General features: G+C 34.2%; 2 protein-coding genes and 2 long non-coding RNA genes across 6 annotated transcripts; 2 read left to right on the top strand and 2 right to left on the bottom strand.

The window, feature by feature from the left end:
• Positions 1–5,010: 5,010 nt before the first annotated feature.
• Positions 5,011–14,894, bottom strand: LOC125670814 (uncharacterized). The gene is made up of 3 exons (XR_007368404.2): positions 14,771–14,894; positions 7,413–7,519; positions 5,011–6,171 (listed from the first exon to the last, which is right to left on the bottom strand). It is a non-coding gene; the product is annotated as an uncharacterized LOC125670814 (long non-coding RNA).
• Positions 9,381–11,070, top strand: LOC130047837 (uncharacterized). The gene is made up of 3 exons (XR_008796666.1): positions 9,381–9,833; positions 10,784–10,868; positions 11,003–11,070. It is a non-coding gene; the product is annotated as an uncharacterized LOC130047837 (long non-coding RNA).
• LOC125670813 (uncharacterized) lies at positions 13,402–18,582 on the top strand. 2 transcript variants are annotated; one of them, XM_048906200.2, is made up of 6 exons: positions 13,402–14,009; positions 14,782–14,972; positions 16,436–16,498; positions 16,679–16,739; positions 17,244–17,453; positions 17,928–18,582. In XM_048906200.2, exons 1-6 carry the CDS (start codon positions 13,919–13,921, stop codon positions 18,446–18,448), a joined length of 1,137 nt encoding a protein of 378 aa, XP_048762157.2. In that variant the 5' UTR covers positions 13,402–13,918; the 3' UTR covers positions 18,449–18,582. The 2 variants fall into 2 exon arrangements, with proteins under 2 accessions (XP_048762157.2, XP_048762158.2); XM_048906201.2 differs by having other exon boundaries at positions 16,436–16,492.
• On the bottom strand, positions 17,449–21,770 carry LOC125670812 (E3 ubiquitin-protein ligase TRIM71-like). 2 transcript variants are annotated; one of them, XM_048906198.2, is made up of 3 exons: positions 21,690–21,770; positions 21,279–21,301; positions 17,449–20,763 (listed from the first exon to the last, which is right to left on the bottom strand). In XM_048906198.2, exon 3 carries the CDS (start codon positions 20,311–20,313, stop codon positions 18,661–18,663), a length of 1,653 nt encoding a protein of 550 aa, XP_048762155.2. In that variant the 5' UTR covers positions 20,314–20,763; positions 21,279–21,301; positions 21,690–21,770; the 3' UTR covers positions 17,449–18,660. The 2 variants fall into 2 exon arrangements, with proteins under 2 accessions (XP_048762155.2, XP_048762156.2); XM_048906199.2 differs by lacking the exons at positions 21,279–21,301; positions 21,690–21,770 and adding an exon at positions 20,889–21,226.
• Positions 21,771–22,204: the final 434 nt, after the last annotated feature.

Below are 22,204 nucleotides of genomic sequence, written 5' to 3' on the forward strand. Positions count from 1 at the left end.
TTCTACCACCTCCGAAAAGACCCCCCAGCAAAGCGGTTCAAACAGCTGGGAAACGAGCATGAAGCTTCCAAGCCGCCGCAGACAGAAGGGACAGAACACACATCCAAATAAAGATTTCTTTTCTTCCCTTCCAGACAATGTTCTTCTCATCATTTTGAACTATGCTGCCAAGTGTGATGCTGACATGAATTTAATTTCTTTAGTTTGTTGTAGATGGAATTTGATGGTTCCCCATCTGCGAGACAACCTGGAAAAATCATGCATACAGTCCAGGCTAGGAAGCATCAACATATCACGTCTTCAAGCTGGTCAATTCATATTTTCAATTTCAAAAGTTTACCCTCCTTTCCCTCCATCCTTTCATAGATCCAGACTTTTGGATGATGCCACAGTGACAACACGTGTCTTTGATGACCATTCCTCTTATCCGATGGAACCAGATGCCAGCACAATTCCAGTTTTCCTTAACGACCTTACTAACACATTTGCTTTTATTTTATCTAAGGTTGACATTCATGTGCAGTGTGACCAGTCAAGATCATTCCTACTCATGAATGATGTTGTTTTTCAGGTGTTTAATCAATGGAGAAAATCTAAAAGATCTCAAAATCTTTTGATTTCAGATTACTTGTTCACTTGGCACACCAAAAGCACTACCCCAATGAGGCGAATTGGAAACCTTGTTCTCATGACCCAAGAGCAAGTGCAGGCATACACTGGTTGGCTTGAATCCTACCTTGACGTCCGTGATTTACAGCATTTCCGAAATCCTGTGGACAATTAAGAGGTTTGTGGACCTAATTCTGCAACAGAAACTCATGACAGGTAAATAATAAATCAGTATCAATTGAACCTGGAAACATGCATTGATCGACGAGTCCACCTGATTTTTATGAACCTTGATACTAAATGGACTTAATGTAGATTGCAGAAGCTTTCATTCTGTAAAATAATCTACCCACATTTCTGAGACATTGAGGCCAATTATGAGGTCTGTGGACCTATAAGGTATGTACAGGTAAATAATAAATCAGTATCAATTGAACCTGGAAACAGATGCATTGATCGGCGAGTCCACCTGATTTTTATGAACCTCGAGTACATCAGTGCGAAAAATGTATATATATGCAGTTGTTGTAAATAGCAGTTTTATTGTTCTTGAGATATTGTAAATAATATACACTTATTTTATTACTACTCTCAATGTTGTATGCTGACTCTCTGTTATGTAATTATTAAAGGTTCTAATAAAAACTTATCTTTTTCATAAACCCATTTAATATCAATCATTCAAATTTTGGCTCTCATGTTATTATTAACCTTTTTACTTCACACAATCCGAAAAAAATTACTTGAATTACATGTAATGCATTAAGAGAATTACACAATTTGAATTTATTTAATACTAATAATAATGCTTTATTTAGAAAATGTATAAGAAAGTGGTAGTTAAAACAATTATGGGGGTCAATATTCATGGTGTGGAAGATATAGGTAGTACAGAAGGGAAAAGGGGCGGGTATGAAAAGATATACACATATATATTCACATACATACACATGTATATATAAGAACATGTATTTAATATTAACGGGAACTAATTATGAATTTTTCACCATTTCTTCTAACTACAGGTAGACATGGTAATAATTTTATGTTCAGTGGTAGCTCACTCCATACATATTCACCGGAGTATTTAAGAGCGTTTTTGAATAAGATAGTTCGATGATTTGGTAAACGAAGATTATATTTTAATTCGGAAATCAGGGAGTATGATTCATGAGTTTGAAAAACAAAAATACCCCGTACATATGTGGAGCTCATACCATACTATTTTTTTATCAATAACATACATTTATGTAATGTAATTAATTCAAGTACATTTAACCATCCTTATTTTTCATACAAGGGTTTTGAAAGCTCATCAGGTGTTGCATGCAGAATAATTTCTGGAGTTTAAGGATTCTTTCAATGTTGGTTTTAGATGCAAATCAATACATAGTATGATATATTTGCATCTTCAAACTTTTTCCATGTAAATTCAAAACTGTAGGGTTCAGAGAAAAATTTTTTTGAATGCTTTAAAGACAGGAATTTTAACAAGATAATAGTTCATTCATTTGAAAACAGCAAAATAACAACTTGATATTATTTTCAATGGATCCATAATAATAAAAAATTTCAGTACAGCATGAAATTCTGATTGGCAAGACATTCTTGAAAACTTTGGTTTAAAACTTTTGTTTTCACCTTTTGAGCACTGACCTTTTCTTCATTATTGTTCAGGCCAAATAAAAACATGTGCGGTTACGGTTACCCGACAGTCCCTAATTTTTACCCCCGACCCTCAACTTTTTTGTTTTTTGTTTTTAATATTTCCAAAATTCGTTACCGTATACAAATACAATACACACCTTTTTCAAGATTTTCTTTTATGAGAAGGGGTTAACTTTATTTACCACTATACAATATAGGTTTTTGACCCGTTTTCCTTCAGGTGAAGCTTAAAGTTCTTGCATAGCCAATATATAGATACCGCTAAAATGCTAAGCTGTAAACACTTACAACAGGCCATCTAACGTTAGACAAAGAGTGACATAGAACTAAAAAATGCTTAAATAAACAATAGTGCAAAATTCAGGTTGTCTGAATATACTGAGCAATCACCCTACTTATTTTTGAAAAAGTTGGATAGATTTAAAAACTTGGAAGGGTTTGAAAACTGTAACCTGGTTGAAATATGACAACATGATTTTGGCAAATGCACTGATTTTGTTCTGCATTTTTATTTTTTTTAGAATATATATATAAGTCTTAGAATTGTAAAAACTAGGGTGATCCCTACCAATTTTGATAGGTATATGTAAATGGTATATGCAAGGAAGTGACGATAAAAGGAAACTGTTTCCATCTAAAGTCTATAATAAAAAAGAAATTAAATATAATTCCTACATACCAACCCTATTTTTCAAGGGATTGTAACTGAAACCACACATATTATTTTATTTCGCCTCTTCATTTTGGCTTTCTATAACATTTATTTTTATTCATTCCAAATTAGATCATACTTTTTAAATCAAGCACTGAAATTTTTTAAAGCTTCATTCTAATTGTTAATATTTTGTTTTTACTTACTAAGAAAATTTCAGGACTTTATTTTTCATTTGGGTTTAAATTTTTATTCAAAATTATGGCTCATATGAGGATACCTCCACGTGGTATGAGCTGGGCAATGATGTCACAAAATTACCTTCTTTCTTAGTCTTATTAAAAGAAGTGACATTAGCAGACATCCTCGTATTGTAAATATATATCTGTATCTAGTTTAAAAAGAACGCATTTTCACATTATGACCCCTGGTCTACTTTTTTGGGGATTGACAATATTATGGTTTAGGCAATGATTTAATTAAGGAAATCAGAGGTCATGATTTGAAAAAGCTTGAATCTACAATACCTGAGAATGATTCCATATTAATAAGACTGATCACTGTTTGTAAACAAATTTCTTCATTTTCCTATCTAAAACTAAATTGCCCATTGCCAATTGTGTTCCTCGCTTACCCCTGGGGGGTTAAGATTTGAGCAAACTGCTTCACTACTTGAAGATGCTTACATATAATTATGAATAATCATGACTTTGCTGTTCTTGAGAAAAAGATTTTTACAGTTTCTTCCTATGTATTCCTATATATTTGTATGTAAAACTTTGATCCCCTATTGTGCCCCATTCAACACCCGGGGGTCATGATTTGAACAAACTTGAATCTGCAACTATGTCAGGAAGCTTTCATGTAAATCTCTGCTTTTCTAGCTCAGTGGTTCTTGAGAGGAAGATTCTTAAAGATTTATTCTATATATTTGTATGTAAAACTTTGACCCCCTACTGTGGTCCCATTCAACCCCCGGGGGCTATGATTTGAACACACTTGAGTCTGCACTATGTCAGGAAGCTTCCATGTAAATTTTAGCTTTTTTTTGGCCCAGTGGTTCTTGAGAAGAAGATTTTTAAATGAACCCCACCCTATTTTTGCATTTTTATGATTATCTCCCCTTTGAAAGGGTCATGACCCTTCATTTGAACAAACTTGAAAGCCCTTTACCCAAGGATGCTTTTGGCCAAGTTTGGTTGAAATTGGCTTAGTGGTTCTGGAGAAGAAGTCGAAAATGTAAAAAGTTTAGACAGACGGACAGACAACGGACAACAGGTGATCAGAAAAGTTCACTTGAGCTTTCAGCCGGTTTTGCTATTTTGATATATAGCCTATCAAACTCCAGTAAGATGAGGGTGATACCAGACAGTCAACATTAGAAAGTGCACTGTTTCAAAATTACTTGTTGATATATTACAATTATGTGTGATGCTGTTTTATAACTGACCTTTCGGACGTTTCTTGGTGTTTGAAATTAACCATAGACCGAGTCTATGTCAAATGACACTGGTCTATAACAATTGTAATTGGGATATAACAAACCGTGTATGTTAATTTTCTTAGTTTAAAGCAATTAAGTTATCCCACAAGTCGACGTCTGATAAACGTTATGAGGAAAAGAGAACACTATTTTGGAAATGGAAAGAAAATATGCTTTATAAGTACAATAGAAGTAAATAAAAATGTTTTAAATTTGTGTTATTTTTTTTCAATCTTGCGGTCTATGCCAATTCGATGAGGTCTATGTCATCTTGTTTTGGCATAAACCCAGTCTGTACTAAGTTTTAAACCAATTTCGAACACTGCTTTTCTATTACTTTAATTCAGAAAAATATCCTGACACCACGTCATATTTCATTGGGGGGGGGGGTCTTCTTTTTTGTTTTACCACACCCAAACATATAAAAGATGTGGTGACTACAAATGAAGGGAAGAAAGAACAAGAAATGCATTAAAATGCAACAAATCAATCCACTAGTAAAGAACAAACTACTATATGAAACTTTTATCGAACAACCCTTCTGTGCCACTTAAGCATGAAAACAAGAATATCTGTCCTCAAAAGAAATTTCCCTCCTAAAAACCATGTGACCAAGCTAGAGTGATCTATAAATAGTAACAATTATCCTAAAGAAAAACCTGTTCTGCATAGTAAGCAGTAAAATTTAATAAGTAATGAAATAACAAGACAAACACAAGTCATAGTTATAATAATGATTTCAATTAGATAAAACTTTATTCTCATATCAAATTTCAAAACTCTGTAAAGAAATTGAATTAAAGCAATTTATTTTCAATAAATAAAATCCCTGGAATAAAGTATTAAAAACATGTAAAATTCACTCTATTACAGTCAGGTTAGTGTTACATAACCATGATAAGTTTATTGGATTGGCTAGTTGTGCTTTGTGCTCATTTAATTACAAATGAAAATTAGCCATGCGGCATGGATTATTCTGACCACAAACTATGTCGAAAATCTGCTTTAAATTCATAACTAATTGCGCAAAAAATTAAAACTAAATACCTAAGCATTTCAACACCTATATAAAAATACTTCATTGACATAGCTGATTGCTTTTCGATATTAAAAAACACAATAGAGGAAATTCGAGTCACAACTTTGTTTTGAATTAGACTGATAGAGTGTGATCATGATTCGCATTTATTCATACTAGCAATTAAATCATCGACAATAAAAACAATAATATTTACTTTTTCTTTTTAAACCACTATCTTACTTTCAAGGTATTGTTATCATAATCATAATCATAATGAAATAAATCAGTCGAGACTCGAGTACAGGACGACATTGGTGGGATGCCGATCTCGATGATTCTTGCATGTAAAATGAATAATTATTAGTAAGTTTCTGTTGATATTTTTTCTAAAGGAGCTGCACTAGTTATATAATTTAATATATTAGTTAAAATGCACGTCTTCTCATTAAAATATGTACATAAATGAAGTTCATATGCCGATCACAATTTCAGATGTAGAATTAAAAACCAAGCATTTTCTGTTTTTTTAAAACAAAATAATTCAATAATACAAATTGTTTTATTGTCTTTTGGGTTTTTTTCATCACCATACTTCACAAGAATTGCTGATTACAACCATATAAAATGTTTACATTTACCTATGGGTCGAATTATGCGAGCGTCGAACAGCAGGGCTACCGCTATATTTAGAGCGACCCTGAGCACTAGCGACAGCGATCACCGCTACACCGGGACCTTCTGAAATACAAACAATATACTCATAATGATTCCTAAAATGATAGGTTGAAAGCAAGAGCATAATATAATCACCAAAACGTTCATGAAATATCAGATTTTAATAAACCGGATTTTGATAAACAGGAACAAGGAAGAAGGACAAAGATAGAACCGGGAATGACTGAATTAGAAATACGACACTTCAGAGAAAGTCAACGTTAAAAAATAATATAAAAAGCTGCACCATATCATAATCAAATCACATCAGTCAGAGTCTAAACAATGAAATTCAGTTTAGATGAAATCTAACAATAAGTCTAGATTGAAACAATGATTTTTTTCCTTGTTAGATAATCTATTTTTAAAGATATACATTTTGTAAAATCCAAACATGTTTTATACCTCAAGATCAAGTAATTCAAAAGTTAAAATATTATGTTGTGTTTTCTATGTGTTGAAATTCCAAATGTGAATGCATTAATTATCAGTTTTAAATCATCTAGTTCTAAATATACTTGTAGTCGTCATAGACAATGTCCCTCAACATCACAGACAATCTTACATGATATGATGAAGGCGTTTAGAGTATGAATGCCACAACAGCAAATCAAAATCTAAGGTTGCGATATAAAAAATACAATATTAAATCATGATAAAAATGCTAAGCAGGAATTTTATATAGTATTGTGGAGAAAGTTTATTTTAGATTAGTGCGGTGAAGGAGATGGTTTGTACATGGTCGTGTCGTGGATGATGTGACCCCGGCTATATTTACATGAACACATCAATCACCCGGATGTCAAACCAGGAATTAGCTTATACCGTACATGTATGTATAGTGCGAGTACATCAAACGGGCGCAGTTCATTGGGTACACACAGGTCACGTGCTACAGTTGGATGACGCGACCTCTAATTATAGAACAGGTGCAGTTAGGATTATTTTTCTATTTTTATCACTGCCGTTTTTATGCTTGTATAGAGGAGTAGGGGAACAGATAAAATAAGATTCGAAATGAACTACATGTAAATGTCGTCTGCTCAAACCCTGGAGGCGTCCACTTAGAGTATGACCAAAATAAAAAAAACGTATTAAATTTTGAGGATTTAATATCATAAAGATTGGTTAATATTAATTAATACTTATTGTATGAATATTCATTATACAAGTAATTTAAAAGAGTTAGATTTAGCCATCTTAAAATTACCAATATTCAACGAATACAGCCTGATAATCATAAATTATTACAATGATTTCCTTACTGTAAGGGTCCCATACTGCAGAATCATATTCAAGTACTGGCCGGACGAGAGTTGTGTTGGCCTGCGCTGTCGCTTCAATGTCCTGTGGACAGTTCCGTCAGTGGAATCTAATAGATTGAATGTGTTGTGATTATGGTTTGGTTGATACAATCACGCCATGATAGGACCTGGCTCATATATACCCCAAAGTCTTTTATGTCCCGCCATAGACATTCTTTAGGATGTGGCCATGCAGTTGGTAGGAAAATGTGATGATAGCGAACAGTAATTAATCTCATAATTCTTATAGAGAATACAAAATTAAGAGTAGGGTAAACACGGACTCCCGAACATACTAGAGGTGGATTTCGGTGTTTAGGAAGAGTAAGCATTCCTTACTGATCAGTCACGCACGCGATGGGTCCTATACCTTGTTCATATAAACGGAGTAATACGTAATCAAAATTAGAATGTAAAGAACGGGATAACAATTGGTATGAAACACGTCAGACAGAAATCAACCTAATAACAGGTTGTATTTTCAAATTAGATTGTTATAATGACCATAGAATTTGCAAAATACAAATTATACTGGCTTTAAACGAGACTGTTGAAGCCCCTGTGACATCAACTTATTTTTCAATAGACTGTTTCGATTGAAACTGATCATACGCAGAACATGCTCTTGCGTATTGAATCAGTTGAGCGACATAAATAAAATGAATAGGTTTCCTCTAATTGTTTATGTGTATCTCCGTGCACTTTTTCAGTTGTCCTCCTACTTCCCTAGAGTTGATGGGTATTTTTGTCGTAGTGTGGATTCTTTGGGCGAGTTGACAGTCATGTAAATGAGGCAGGCATCTACAAAACGTTTGACTCAGAGGCTGACAATTTCACATGAAACCATTTATTGCTTTCATCTCATGAATTGATGTGCGATCGAATTATTGCTCGCAAAAATGATTTAGAGCTCGGTATAAATAATTTGAAGCTTTCTTTAATTTCATTGAAGATATCTTTAATTATTTACAGAATTTGTAGAAGGAGTCAATGTGCGCATCAATTCTTTTAGATATAGCAACAATTCAGTTTAAAGTTATAATTATCGCTCTCAATCTGAAAATTTTATTTTTTAATAGAAAATGTGCCATTATGATAGTTTTGCTTGTAACTTTGATAACCATATTCATTGATAAAATCAAAATTACGATTTTATCAAAATAAAGATTTTGGTTCTGTTGAATATATAGCATCATATAGAAATCAAAAATTTCACATCAATTATACGCTACTTACGGATTGTTCTCCTCATAAAGTTTAAGTTTTCTATGTTTGCCGTATCTGGGTCGCTAACTTTACAAACCACCAACCCCTGACTCTAACTGCCATTTTGAGAAACGCACTAAAGACCTGAAATATCTAAAACTTTGAAGAAGAAGAAAATGGGTAAAAATAATCTAAATGAGACAAAACAAATAAAAACAAAAACAAAATTAAAAAGCCAAAAAATTATGTTCAATTTCCTAATCTAGGTGCAATATCACAAAAATGTTTTGATCAATTTTTAAGGTATTTGAGATTTTAAGTATATCGGGTATTTAGTGCTTTATAAAAATGGCAGATCTTGTCAACAATTAATGCTGCTGAGGAAAAAATAAGTTGTGTAACGTTTACACGAAGAACATTAATAAAGTGTGAGGAAGTAGAAGTAGCATATAACTGATGTGAAATTTTAATTGACAGGTCCGAAATCTTCCACACAAGTATGTATGTCGCTGCTGTCATAGACGACAAACGACTCCGTGACCTGGACCGGTAAATGTCCTAGTAAAAACAAATAAGTGAAATCGAGAGAACGATTGCGTATATCTCTGTCATCTTCAGAACCTGTGGCTTGAAATTTGGCATGAAAGTAGTTACAACATTACAACCCAGGAAAACTGCAGATTGCGCATACGGCACCTAGTTTCAGTTTTTTAGGCATTTAAGGTAGAGACCGATAGCAACCACGTGATCAGTAAAAATCGTGTATTTTCACGTGAAATTATTTTTCGGAATTCCGTACATCGCCATAGAGTAGTTGAAAAACAAAAAGGGGTTCCGAAAGTACAAGTTGCTGTGACTGAATCGATGATTGAGAGGGTCGTCTCGACGAAAGATATAGAAATTTGGCCATAGTTTAGATTAGGAATACGTCAATGTAATAATAGTGGACTAAATGTTTCGTCCGTGCAGAATGGCACTTTTTACCTCACGAAATTCACCACCATGCATAGCTGCGCTACGTAAACAAAGTTGTTGATGTAGCGTGATCGTGGTGTCCGAGTGCTGCGAGTTTCAATACTGTTTATGTAGTCATTGAGAGTTTAAACAAAGTTTCTTCTGAGAAGAGGAATTCGATGGATGCATTCAACGTGGACAACGAAATCATAATTTCGTTTGGTAAGTGAAAAAAATGGCAAATTGAATTTGTATTCAACCCACTTTTCCTCTGCTATTTCACAACGCGATTTTATAATAACATCTATAAACGCACAATTTGGAGCTGTTTCATTTTTTGTGCATTTATGTATTCCATATGTGCCCAAAATATAACTCCTACATGTGCATGTAATTGTAAATGGATGTCATGTATATGCCAGATTTGAAAAAAAATAGGGCTCTCACAAGTTTGGGGGGGGGGGGGTGTTGCACTAAAATTCTATTTGGTATAAATGATAGTACTTATAGTATCTTGAAATTTCATTGACCTAAGAGATATTTCAAATCTGGGGTTTCATGTTTCATGCAAGCATGTAGGTCTACAAAACTTTATTTAAAATATTTGTAAAATCACAAGCCCCCCTCATAGGCAAATAAATGTATTGTATGAAAATAAGATATGGATGTCCTTCTCTTGACCCACACTCCGTAAAGGAGACAGGTCTGATAAATCTAGAGTTGACTTGTTTTGATATTATTAGAATGAACTGGCAGTTTATGAAAACATATCTGTCATCTCATATTGTAATATGATAATTATGATGTTTATTCACCTCATTAAGGACCCGGGGGTGGGAGGGTATGTACAGTTTAAATAGAAGGTAACTATAACAATATGAAATAAATAGCAATCATGCAGATGTACTACTACTGCAAGAGTTCACATTGCTGCACTGCACACATTTAACATACATGTAGTGTTACATATGTAATACTGATTTCAGACAAGATTTTAAAAATTAACATAATAAAATACATGTTATGTGTGTAATTTTCAATATATCAGCATTTTAAAGTTCACTAAACATGCATTGAGACACACGATTTTAAAATTGACATTGTCTGACACAGTATAATTAATGATTAATACTGACTGTGCAAATATTAATTATGATGATTTTTTTTCTAAGCATCATCCTAAGGACCAGTGCAAGTTGAAATGGGCTTCCAGTCAACAACTTCAACAGCAATTTGCCATGAAAATCAGCAAGAAAGGTACAATATTTTCTATCTTAGTAAGGTAGAATTTTTCATTTTAACACCAGACATTTATAAAGACAATTCTTAGTATATTAGATATTCATCTTTTTTTCAATATTTGAATATACAGAATATATTTTTTATAACAGGTACTTCATTTACATTGATGATGTCATATCCCCTGGACCCCACAACTTCACAGGTTACAGAGAAAATTATTTTTATTTGAGAAAACTCTTAATATTAATCATCAAATATGATGACGTATGATAAATCTATATTCTGAGTGTAAGTGCACAAAGGTCAACAACGAGAACTACAACAAAATATAAGCTAAAATTTGAAATACATACTTTCTGTATTATATTTATTAATTTAAAAAAGGTATTACAAAGAATCTTCGAATTTCAGCAAGCAGTTTTTGATGGATTGTTTACAACATCTTTTAATAACCCTTTTTCTTACGAAAATGTGTAATTTGTTAAAAGGGGGTGGGGTTAGGAATTTTTTGCTAGTTGCATATTGAACCCCATTATGGTGTATAATTTTTTTCATATATATTACTTACTAATAGACTGACCACTTAATGAAATAAAATAAGAAATTTGATGGGTAATTTTTTTGCAGCTTAAGCAAAGGTACGACCCTGTGTGCAAATATTGTGCACTGTTTTAAGGTAATTGGCCAATGTAGCTCTGTTGAAGTAATGTTGTTGCATGTTAATAATGATTGCTGAACTTGAAATTGATGTGTAATATACAATTATGTGAAAGGTTGTTTGGAACCATATATGACAAGTTATGATCCTTTTTACAATAAAAATGTTATAGCTCTATTTGTATATTGCTCTCTACTTATTTTTCTTCACTTTTTACGCTTTACAAGGACTAAAGAAGGTGTTGTTAAAATCGCCATATTTCTCAAAAACAAGGTCGATTACCTACATTGATTTTTTATTATGTTTTATATCGAAGCTTCATCATAAACATATATCAAAATTAAAAAAAATTCAATGGTTAATTTTTTTAGCATCAACCTATCAATCTCTACCTTAAAGCGAGTGGATAGTTTTTTTTTTATCTGGGTCACAGTTAGACTCCTTTCTTTTTTTTATGGTATCACAGAGTTCGGGCCCAAAAACGGGGTTAGCCCCTGCGTTTTGAACGGAGTGACTGTTTTTATTTTGGGATTTTCATACTTAGACGGTAAGCAATGCAGTATCATTAGTGATAGGGAGTTTAACTGTCAGATCACTTATATAAAGCGCACAGTCGTGTCATATAAGTACACATGAATTACTTGAACCGGCCAAAATTGAATGTGAATTTTCAGACATTCGGTGAAAGCGTCATTCCAAATATCCAGCCGAGCCGAATCTCAGTCGAGGTCACCTGGAGGTGTGTTAACCGCTTTCTAGTACTTTCAGTACTTTTATTTCCTTTGATGACAATTCAGAACTTACAGATGCTCACGGCGGGTGTGACCGGTAGACAGGGGATATTTACACCCCTAGGCACCTGATCCCACCTGATCCCGCCTCTAGTGTGTCCAGGGGTCCGTGTTTGTTATAGCCTTATTTTTTTTAAGAAATTGATAACTATTCGTTATTTCCATGAATGTTTGTTCTTGCTATAGAATAAGTTATTTTCCTTCAGATGAAATTCTTTGTGTATGCCATGTACTCATGGAGTTAATAACATTACAAAATTACAATACAAAGTTGTCTCTCTTTGTCCATAAAAACTGAAAGACTTATACTGTTTCAGCTATTCAAATGACATAACAGATAAATGGTACTTATTCCTTTATGATAGTATCTGCTATTAATTTACGAAATCTAAACATTCATCTAGAGTTGCAATACTTCAGATTTAAAGCAATATTAGCTCTAAATCTGAAAATTGCGGAAGCCGATAGGTGCCAGGGTATAGAATTCATTTAACTAGCGGTCGCCACTTGATTTATATGGCGACTGCCACTAAGTTTAACTGGTGACCGCCACTTTTTATCTGGTGGCCGCCATATAAATTAACTGACGGCCGTCACTGATTTTATCTATACATAGCTGCTACCAATTCAAAAAAACACACAATTTAATTCACATTGCCAATAGTGATTATTTTGGAACGATTTAGAATAGTACACAAACACGTAGGGTGGTTTTTCAAAGTGTAGGGACAGTCGGAGGAGAAATTGTCCTCTACGATTGTTGACAAACAGAAAAGGAACCTAAAATGTCTCTTTTGCACAAACGTCATACTCCTAACTTGGAGTTCGTCCTTCAATTCAATTCAATTAAGTGGCCGCCGCCAGTTCATTTATGTGGCGGCCGCCACATAAATTAACTGGTGACCGCCACATAAATTAACTGGTGACCGCCAAATAATAAGTGGTGACCGCAGGTTAACATTAGTGGCGGCCGCCACATACATGTATATAAATTAAGTTGCGGCAGCCAGAAAATTGAAACTAAGTTTAAGATTTTATGAAAATAAAGATTTCGGTTTTATTAAATATATACATTTGTAGCACTATATAGAATGATTTTTTTTTTTACGGAAGGACAACTTGAATGATGTAATTTTTCTTCATTCGGAACATCTAATTGGGTCTCATAATAACACAAGCAAACGTTTATAAACCTTATTTTTATCCTATCGTTAAATAGTAAATCATAAATTTGTAACACATATTAGAGACACTGGAATGGTAGCTACGGTGCAATATTGATTTGAAGTCTTTGGATGACGTTTACCTATTTAAAGATGTTTATTGTTTCAGTATGAATGGGTAAAAATTGCAACAATACCTTGACACGTGACAAAACAGTTATCAGTCAGAAGCCCAGTCATCGTTAACTGGAGTATAAAGAGCGGGTTATCTGACCCCTTGTCACACCGTAATGTTAACAAAAAAGGCCGATTTTGGAGATGGTTTGAATTAATAAAAGATTGTAGGTCTAACCACAGGATTTAAATCTTTTTATTTTACCTTGGCTAAATCAAAACGCCATATTGAATTCCACTCTTATAAAAATTTAGTTTGCTATCAACAAGAGACTGAAAATGGTATGGAAATTTGTATCTGCATACTTGTGTATACTGGGACCTTTTCCTTCAGAGCTTCAGAGTTTCAGTAACAGAGAAGAAATTGGGAGTAAGTCGTATACCTGTTTTAAGTTTATCAGATGTGTGTGGTTACCATAACGATGATAGTTTTTATCAGATGTGTATGGTTACCATAACGGTGATAGTTTCTGACCGTAAAGCATTTCTTTTATTGTATCACTTAGTTTTTATTAAATTCTCTTAAGTTTTTTTCTCCTCGGTATATATTAAAAATCATAGTGTCCAGCATAGGATATAAGATATAATATTTATATATATTCTGGGAGAGGAAGAGGACCTAACAGGGCCTACACAGACTATGCCTGTTGCCTAATCCTGTTGAGTTTCTCAATAAAATGCGTTTAAAATTATGATATATATATTCTCTTTAATTTAATGTCCTTATTTCTATTTTCGGATTTACATGCATACTCGTGGTTTAGTTGAAAAGCGAATTTGTATATGCAGTATTGAAAGTGATAATAGAAATAATGGGAAACCCAATTAAGGAATGTTGTTGCAGTTTCCTCTTCTATAATTCTATGAAACGAATGACACTTCAAATGAAATTTAATTTTTTTTTTTTTTAAATTTCAAAGAGAGGAAAAAATTACAGAAATAAAATTCACTTGTTGTTGCCATATTGTCGTTTTGAAAGGAAGTTATTTTAATATGACAGTAACATTATCAAAAGTACAATGTCAGTATAAATTAGTACAGTTTTAAGAGATGATTTTTCTAAGATTGCTTCAAACTTAGTACACGTCATTGATTGTTTGTTTGATATTGTACAACAAAAAGGAATTTTACGTTTTACGTAGATGTCCTTTGTGGCTATACCGCCCGCCTGGAGGCTTCCTGGAACTCTAATTGCACTGGTACCATTAACATTACAATACGGCTGCCGTCCGGATTCTGGGAAGCCATGAAGAATACACATTACACCGAAGCACTGTTTGAAGTCGATAATGGGTCTATCCCCAATCCAGCATGGAACTTCAATTGCTTTCCGGTATGGAAAATAAATCTAACGGTTTTGTCTTGTCCAATAGAAATTACCGGAAGTGATGAAATTAGAATTCTAGTAAATAATAATTATTTAGATATATTATATATATGTGTACTTTGTATTGGTTTTATTAGAACTTTTCGTTTCATTTTATAGTTTCTCATGACTCCAAAATCGCACGTAAATTGTAGATACATGATATAGAAAATGTTTTTGTACACAATGATATGTAATTTATGGTCCTTCTCTCTTGGTATGCTATGCACACAAATGAAGACCCAGTCGTCTGTTCACGGATTTTTTAATTATTCTTCCATTTATTGTCCAATTAAAGAATTTTATTTCAAATAAATGAAGAACCGTCACTGATCAATGAAAGATTATAAGATTTTATTATGAGTAGTCATGAAATATAAGGCAATTCCACCCGAGGCTTTAGGAAGATTTTTACCGGTTTTTTGCAACCCCGAGAGTGGAATTAGATCATAATATTTCATTGCTACTCATATTTATAAGAGAGTATTTTTCTCTCATATTTCTAATTATTTTTCTTTTTCTTTGTGCTCAGCAACGCCATATTAAGCATTTTCAAATTGATTAGTTAATTAGAAATGATCCCAGAAACGATTTCTATGAAATCAGTTTTGGCAACCTGTTGTTGACAGTAACATCAACCGCGTAGTGGATTCCTCTTTGAGGAAACCTTTAGAGATCTTGACTTATCTCCATATTTGGTAATGATGGTAAAGGGATATATTCCAAAAAGGATAAACTCTTAACTCATAAAATTAACCATCTTATGATAAAGGTATTCCAAATAAAATGTATGTTTTAAATATAAACACCAGAAAAAACCCCGGTTTTCCAACAATTTCCATAATGCTGCGGAACAGGTCGAAGTTTGCCTTTCTAAAGTCATATCACTGTTTACTCAAAAATCCATTAACTTCCAGTACTTACATGTATACAAAGTTGTCTCGCAACATATCGCTCGTCTACTGAGTCACGTGCGGGAATGGGCAAAACACTGCTCTTGAACTCTTTATTAATTCATGAACTTTAAATGATAGTATATGTGTGAGAATATGAATATGAATATGAATCATCCATAAATTGCAATAATTCTGAATGATAGCTCCCCATAAGCATCCTGTGTTGTATACTCTTCACAAAATTATATAAAAGTACGTCGACGTCGTCAACATTTTTGGCAAATGCAGATTTCATTTCAGTAGATCTCGCGAGATTTCCTGTTGACAACTTGATGTAAATGCACTTTATAATATTAAGAAACAAATCACATGTACATTGTGGCAAAAGGACAAATACATATAGGAAAAATGGCTGTAAACAAATTCTGTATTAGTTTTAATTGGTAGATCAGGAGTATGACATCATTGTTCAAATCTGACCAGATTGATTGACCATACAGTATGCATGAATTGTACATGTTTGGTATTTTGTAGAAGGACTCCGGAAAATGTTTCAAAGAGATACAGCTGGTGCATCCGATAAGAAATGGGGTACAGGTAACGTTTAACGACATGAAATGATGATTAACAATCGGCAATTCTGTGAATGCGAAATAGACGGGTAACGATATATTTATGAGAGATCATACGACTTTATTTTGCCAAAGTTAATGATAGTTTTCACATAAGGTGCTTTACATACTGTTTGATATTGTAACATACTGTTTGATGAATTAGGAGTTTGGAATCACCTTGAAGCCGAACAGGACGTATTATGGATGTACGATTGTGCAACGTAGTAAGTATTCATCATTTTCTTTATTTCATGCTTCTCTTTTCCCTTTTATAAACTTTTTTTCAAAATTTTCTTTTCGTCTAAAATTTGTGGTATCCCCCTAGGAGTAAAAAACAACTATTTTGAATAGGACATTTACACAACAGATAAAACAAACAAACAATATCTTTGTACTATCGAGTGGCAATAACTAGTGAAATTCAACTTTCGTTTAGAAAATCACTAATCAACTCACAAGTGCGACACAAGTCTTACTAGATATACCGACGCATGTTTTCTGAAATTAACTTCTCAGCTTCAAAAATATCTTATTCTGATGCTTGGAAAATTATCAGCCAGTAACATTAAGCGAACACGGTATCGTACGTCTTGGATGATTTCAAGACGTGTTATGTAATATAAACCAATTATGGGAAAAAAGAACTTAAGTTTTGAAAATTTTGAAGTTTTTTAAATCATGTTTGTTATCAAAACTGATAGTAAAAGTTTCATTTTTTTTTTTCACAGAAGAGCGATGTTTTCTGAAACCTGACACATCAACAACAGTTGAAAATCCGAAACCTGACACATTAACAACAGTTATAATTCCGACACCACCTGAAACCCCATTGTGGTGGTTTATCATCATCATCTGTATGTTGTTAAGTCCTGTAGCCTTAGGGGTCATCTTCTTATTGCATAGAAAATTGAAATACCAGAGATTACATGTAAATACAGGTAAGTTATCTGATTTTTAATTCCACTTCCACCAGCATACTAAATTAATGCACCATACATTATACCGTATATTCACATATACATGCAAAAGAGTTTCAATCATCACATTATACATTTTCCGTAATACATTTGCATTGGCGGATCCAGAGGGGGGGGGGGTACCGGGGGTAGGAACCCCCCCTCCCCTCCCCTCTTTCGTCAGATAAATTTGCTTACAAGTAAAAAGGGTAAAAACACCCCCCCCCCTTTGAAAACCATTGAAAACCGAAAGTAATGAAAGATCCCTCCTCTTTCAAAAATGTTTGGATCCGTCCCTGATTTATAATGAAAATAGTACAGGAGAGAGAGAGAGAGAGAGAGAGAGAGAGAGAGAGAGAGAGAGAGAGAGAGAGGGGGGGGTATATAGATTGACGGCGTTATAATAATGGAATAAATGTTAATCAGATTGGGAATAAGTGATATCCCTATTTACAGATCTCAAAGTCCTTGTACTGGACCTCTCAGAAAATTCAGGACACCCAAGTACCGAGGTCCAACCATTAACTACATGTACCTCATTTACTGCAAGTTTTAAAAGACAGCTAGAGGACCGGTGCAGATTGACAGTTGTGAATTCACAGAACCCAGAATATTCTTATTTAAACAATGATGACTACGATGCCTTGATTCATTCAAATGATGCATTCATAATCATTCCTAGTGTGCGCATGACACCGACGGGAGAAGACGAAGAATTACAAATGGATGTTCAAGTGACAGTCAACATTTTGCGACACCTTCAGTATTGCAGAGACCGTTGTGTGTTTGTCTGTTGTACAAACCATGGTGATGCTCATCTGACTTTAAAGGAAAATTACACGCATTTTCGTCACACACCAATTTACAAGTTTGAATTGCGAAATTTAACTAGTCTGCGTAACCAGAATATTCTTACTGACCTGTTGCAATATCTTCTGGATAAAGTTTCTGAATTTAGACCTATGAACAACATTTGAATTAATTACCTGTATTAAATTTCTTTTAGAACTAACCCCTTACCTTTATAGGCCAAGCTATGAACCTGGTCAAAATTTATGAGACTATGTAATAAAATAATGTTTCTTTGTGTATTAAATCAGTGTACCCCTGATATCACATATTTCATAAACAATTCATTTTATACAGGATAACTACATACAAGAGTTGTCTTTCTTTGTGTCAAACCGATTTAGATTTTCAGGTATCTGAATATCTTGATGATTCCAGATGCGCATTCTCCGATACAGAGTAAACCGTCACCCATGACACAGAGTCCACGTGGTTCTTTGACACGCTGCAGCAGCGTGATATATCGAAGAAACACACCGTCACCACTAAGCACGTGAATGAAGTGATTTGCCCAGTCAGTAACAAGAATGTTACATAACGAGTCCGTTGCAATGGAGATCGGTTGAAATGACTTGCATTTTCCGGATTCCGGATTGCCTTTATAGATAAATCGAGGATATCCATTTTTATCGATAACAGCAACCGAGTTTTGTCGATGGTCTGTCGTGCATATGTCTCGGTTTCTATTCACGGCAATGTATAGTGGATGGTGCTCGTTGGGATAAAGAAACTCCTGTTCCGGGTTTCCCTTGGAATTGAGTCTTAAAACCTTATGGTTCTCCTTGTGGTGGAGACACACCAATATTTGTTGCCCGTCTTCCCATTCGGAGCTTGCCAATCCCTTTGGGACCCAATCCTTTAACTCGATCAGAGTTTGCACAGTACCATCAGACGCTATCTTTTTGATCGTGTTATCCGACTGGTCGCTGTAAGCAAGTACCCCATCCGGTATCAGAGCTATGTACGAACTTTTGTGACCCACTGTGAAGGAGTCAATGCAACGCCCACCGGTGTTGAAGAATTTCATAGTCCTGCAGAACCCCGTAGCCCAGAGTCGTCCATGACTTGCAGACACAATATCATATATCCTGTTTCCTTGATCGTCTGCTGGGAAATGTGTCTGGATCTGCGAAATCAACATTGGTTGTTTGATGAAACATTTGGATATCTTCTGAGGTGGCTCCATCGAAATTCTGTACCCGGGCAAGTCAAAGGCTTCATATCGTTTCAAATCCCCCATATGAACTCTTAACTTTTCTTTTGCGGGCATTTTGACTTCATATTCTGAAGGCAGAAAATCCGTGAGAGGAGGAACTATCCTGTAGCTTTTTATCTCGGACCTGTATTGCAACAACTTTGCTCGATTCTTCGACGCACTTAGATCAGAATTACCACTGATTGTAGTATCTATTTGGCCAACGATTTCTTCAAACATGAGTTCTTCTCTCTCAAGTAATTTCAATTGATCAATTTCCATCTGCATCAGTTCATTTTTCAGATCAGTGATTATTTCATCCACTATTTGATGCCATTTCACTCCACAGTGCCCCACAACATCAGAAAGGGACCTATAATGTTTCCTTACAGTGAAGATGCGGAATCGGATCTGTTCGATGATTTTCTTATATAACGGTCTGATTGTATATCTTAATTCCCATTGCTCTTGATCCAAAGTATGCGACAATTTTTCAATTTTCTCCTCGAGATCTGTCATGGCATGAGGTTTGTGCTTTCCAGTGACACATTTCGAGCAAATTGGAAGGTCACAAGTTCTGCAGAACACGTGACATTCAACGTCTGCATGGGTCTTGCATTTCTGTGACGTATACTTGTTCTTTTTCTTTGCGCTGCAGACAATTTCGTGTCCCTCTTCTGTCTGTTGTTGGAGATGGATGGTAACGCATTTTGTACACAGTCTTGTTTGACAAGGATTACAAAAACATTCTGTTGGATTGTCACAGTGTCCACATGTTATTATAAACTGTGCAGCCATGTTGGAAATACTTATACCTTCAAAATATAACAGGGTCTTGAAAGTACAAACCTTTCATAATGTTTTTCTTTATAAAAATTCAGTGTTGATTTACGTCCCATCTGTTGGTTTTTCACTCACACCTAGATGTCACCGATTGTTGTTGAGTTGCAACAAAGCTGACCTATGTATGACGTTTATAACCATAGCACAGTTGATGAGGGTTCTTTGTCATTCCAACGCCTACCGTGAAACGAGGCCTCCATTTTAAGGTCATACTCGAAAGTCCAGTGACTGTTACCACTAATACCGGATGTTTGGTGGAGAAATAGGCACTGTCTATGTTAAATCTTCCTACGTTTGATATAACGCCGGGATTTGTAATCGAACCCGAGATTCAGCAGTTCGAACGAGCACGCAACCACTTGGTTACCACAACCGTTTCTTGTAGATGTGGGATTTTTTGGTTACCTAGTACAACAACAGGAACGTTATCATTTATTGAAGACTGGTCATAAAAAATAGAAAATTCACAAAAGTCAATTTAAGTACAGTGTACGTTTATATGTCCACAATGTATTTTCTCCCATTCCTACCCATTTTACTAGCAAAGGACTTTGTACAATAAAAATCATAATTGCTCCTGAAGTTTCATCTTCCTTTTATTTCCATGGAACTACTTTGTCGATGTTGGAAATGTCAGCAAAGGAATATAAAGATTTATTTTTCTTGACATGATTCCATATTACATTGTATATTGTAAAAGATACTAAGATTCTTATAAGATTCGTAAGTAACAATACACTAATTAGGTCTAAATTAGAACCTACGTCTTCCATTGCAATTTATTTCTAGGTATGTTCGAGATAAAGGAATATTCACAACTTTTGACGTAACATGATGTTTATTATAAGTATGATGTAATCTAAATTTAAGAAATTTTCTTTCCATTCCAAATTTAACAAATGAATTACTTGTATACTTACTGTAAATTGTTTGTCATCTAGCACTGAAAAGAATAGTTTTGATTAATGAATATGAAAGCGAGAGTCAGGCGCATTCAAGGATGCAATTTTATAGGGAAATTAGAAACCACAAAATACTCAGACTGAAGCCTTGCCTATACATACGTAGTTCTTGAGTCTTTATATAGGATGGTTAAAATATATATCCTATTAAAACACAGCACTATAGTGCTCGAAAAGGTTATACAGAAGATCAAAACTAAGAGCATTCATCACTCTACTATTATCCCATCCGTACAGAAATGAGAGGATATAAAACCAATTAAAAATTTAAGATACATAAGTAATTTAACCATACTGCTATATTCATTTCTTTCATACTTGTAGCGATTACTTAAAAAGTTACGGTACTTAAACGAAATTAAAACTTACCATTTATAAGCTTAATATACTGGTGTGTCAGAAATGTGATAGGATCTACATTATAGAATAGGAACTATATCATAAGTCTTGATTCCGTCCCGAAAATAAGGAAGAAACGTGTCATTTCACACTAGAATCACGTGGAACGTGCCGCTTACTTCCGCGTAGTACGTGACAGCGATAAAATTCCAATTGTTTCCTGATACAAGATTTTGTTATCCTGGCTTTGGTTAAAATAGCAAACGTGTTGTTGTCCTTTCTCCCATACGAAAAAAAAACCCATCTTGTCTCTACGCTGGTATGGTCTGACGTCTTTAAGGCCATACTTATTGAGAAGCAATATGTAAGTCCTTAAAGGACACATCGCATGTTTTTAAACTTTTTAATTTTTTCAGCAAAATTAATTCATTTCATGCCTAAAACTACTTTACATGTGTTTTAAATGAAACAGTTTGCGTAGTTTTCGAGTTTGAAAGCGATGAAATTCAGATCTTGCGATATGCATATTTTCTTCGATAGTTTAC

This window comes from Ostrea edulis, chromosome 7 (genome assembly GCF_947568905.1).
Source record: "Ostrea edulis chromosome 7, xbOstEdul1.1, whole genome shotgun sequence".
Classification (NCBI taxonomy): domain Eukaryota; kingdom Metazoa; phylum Mollusca; class Bivalvia; order Ostreida; family Ostreidae; genus Ostrea; species Ostrea edulis.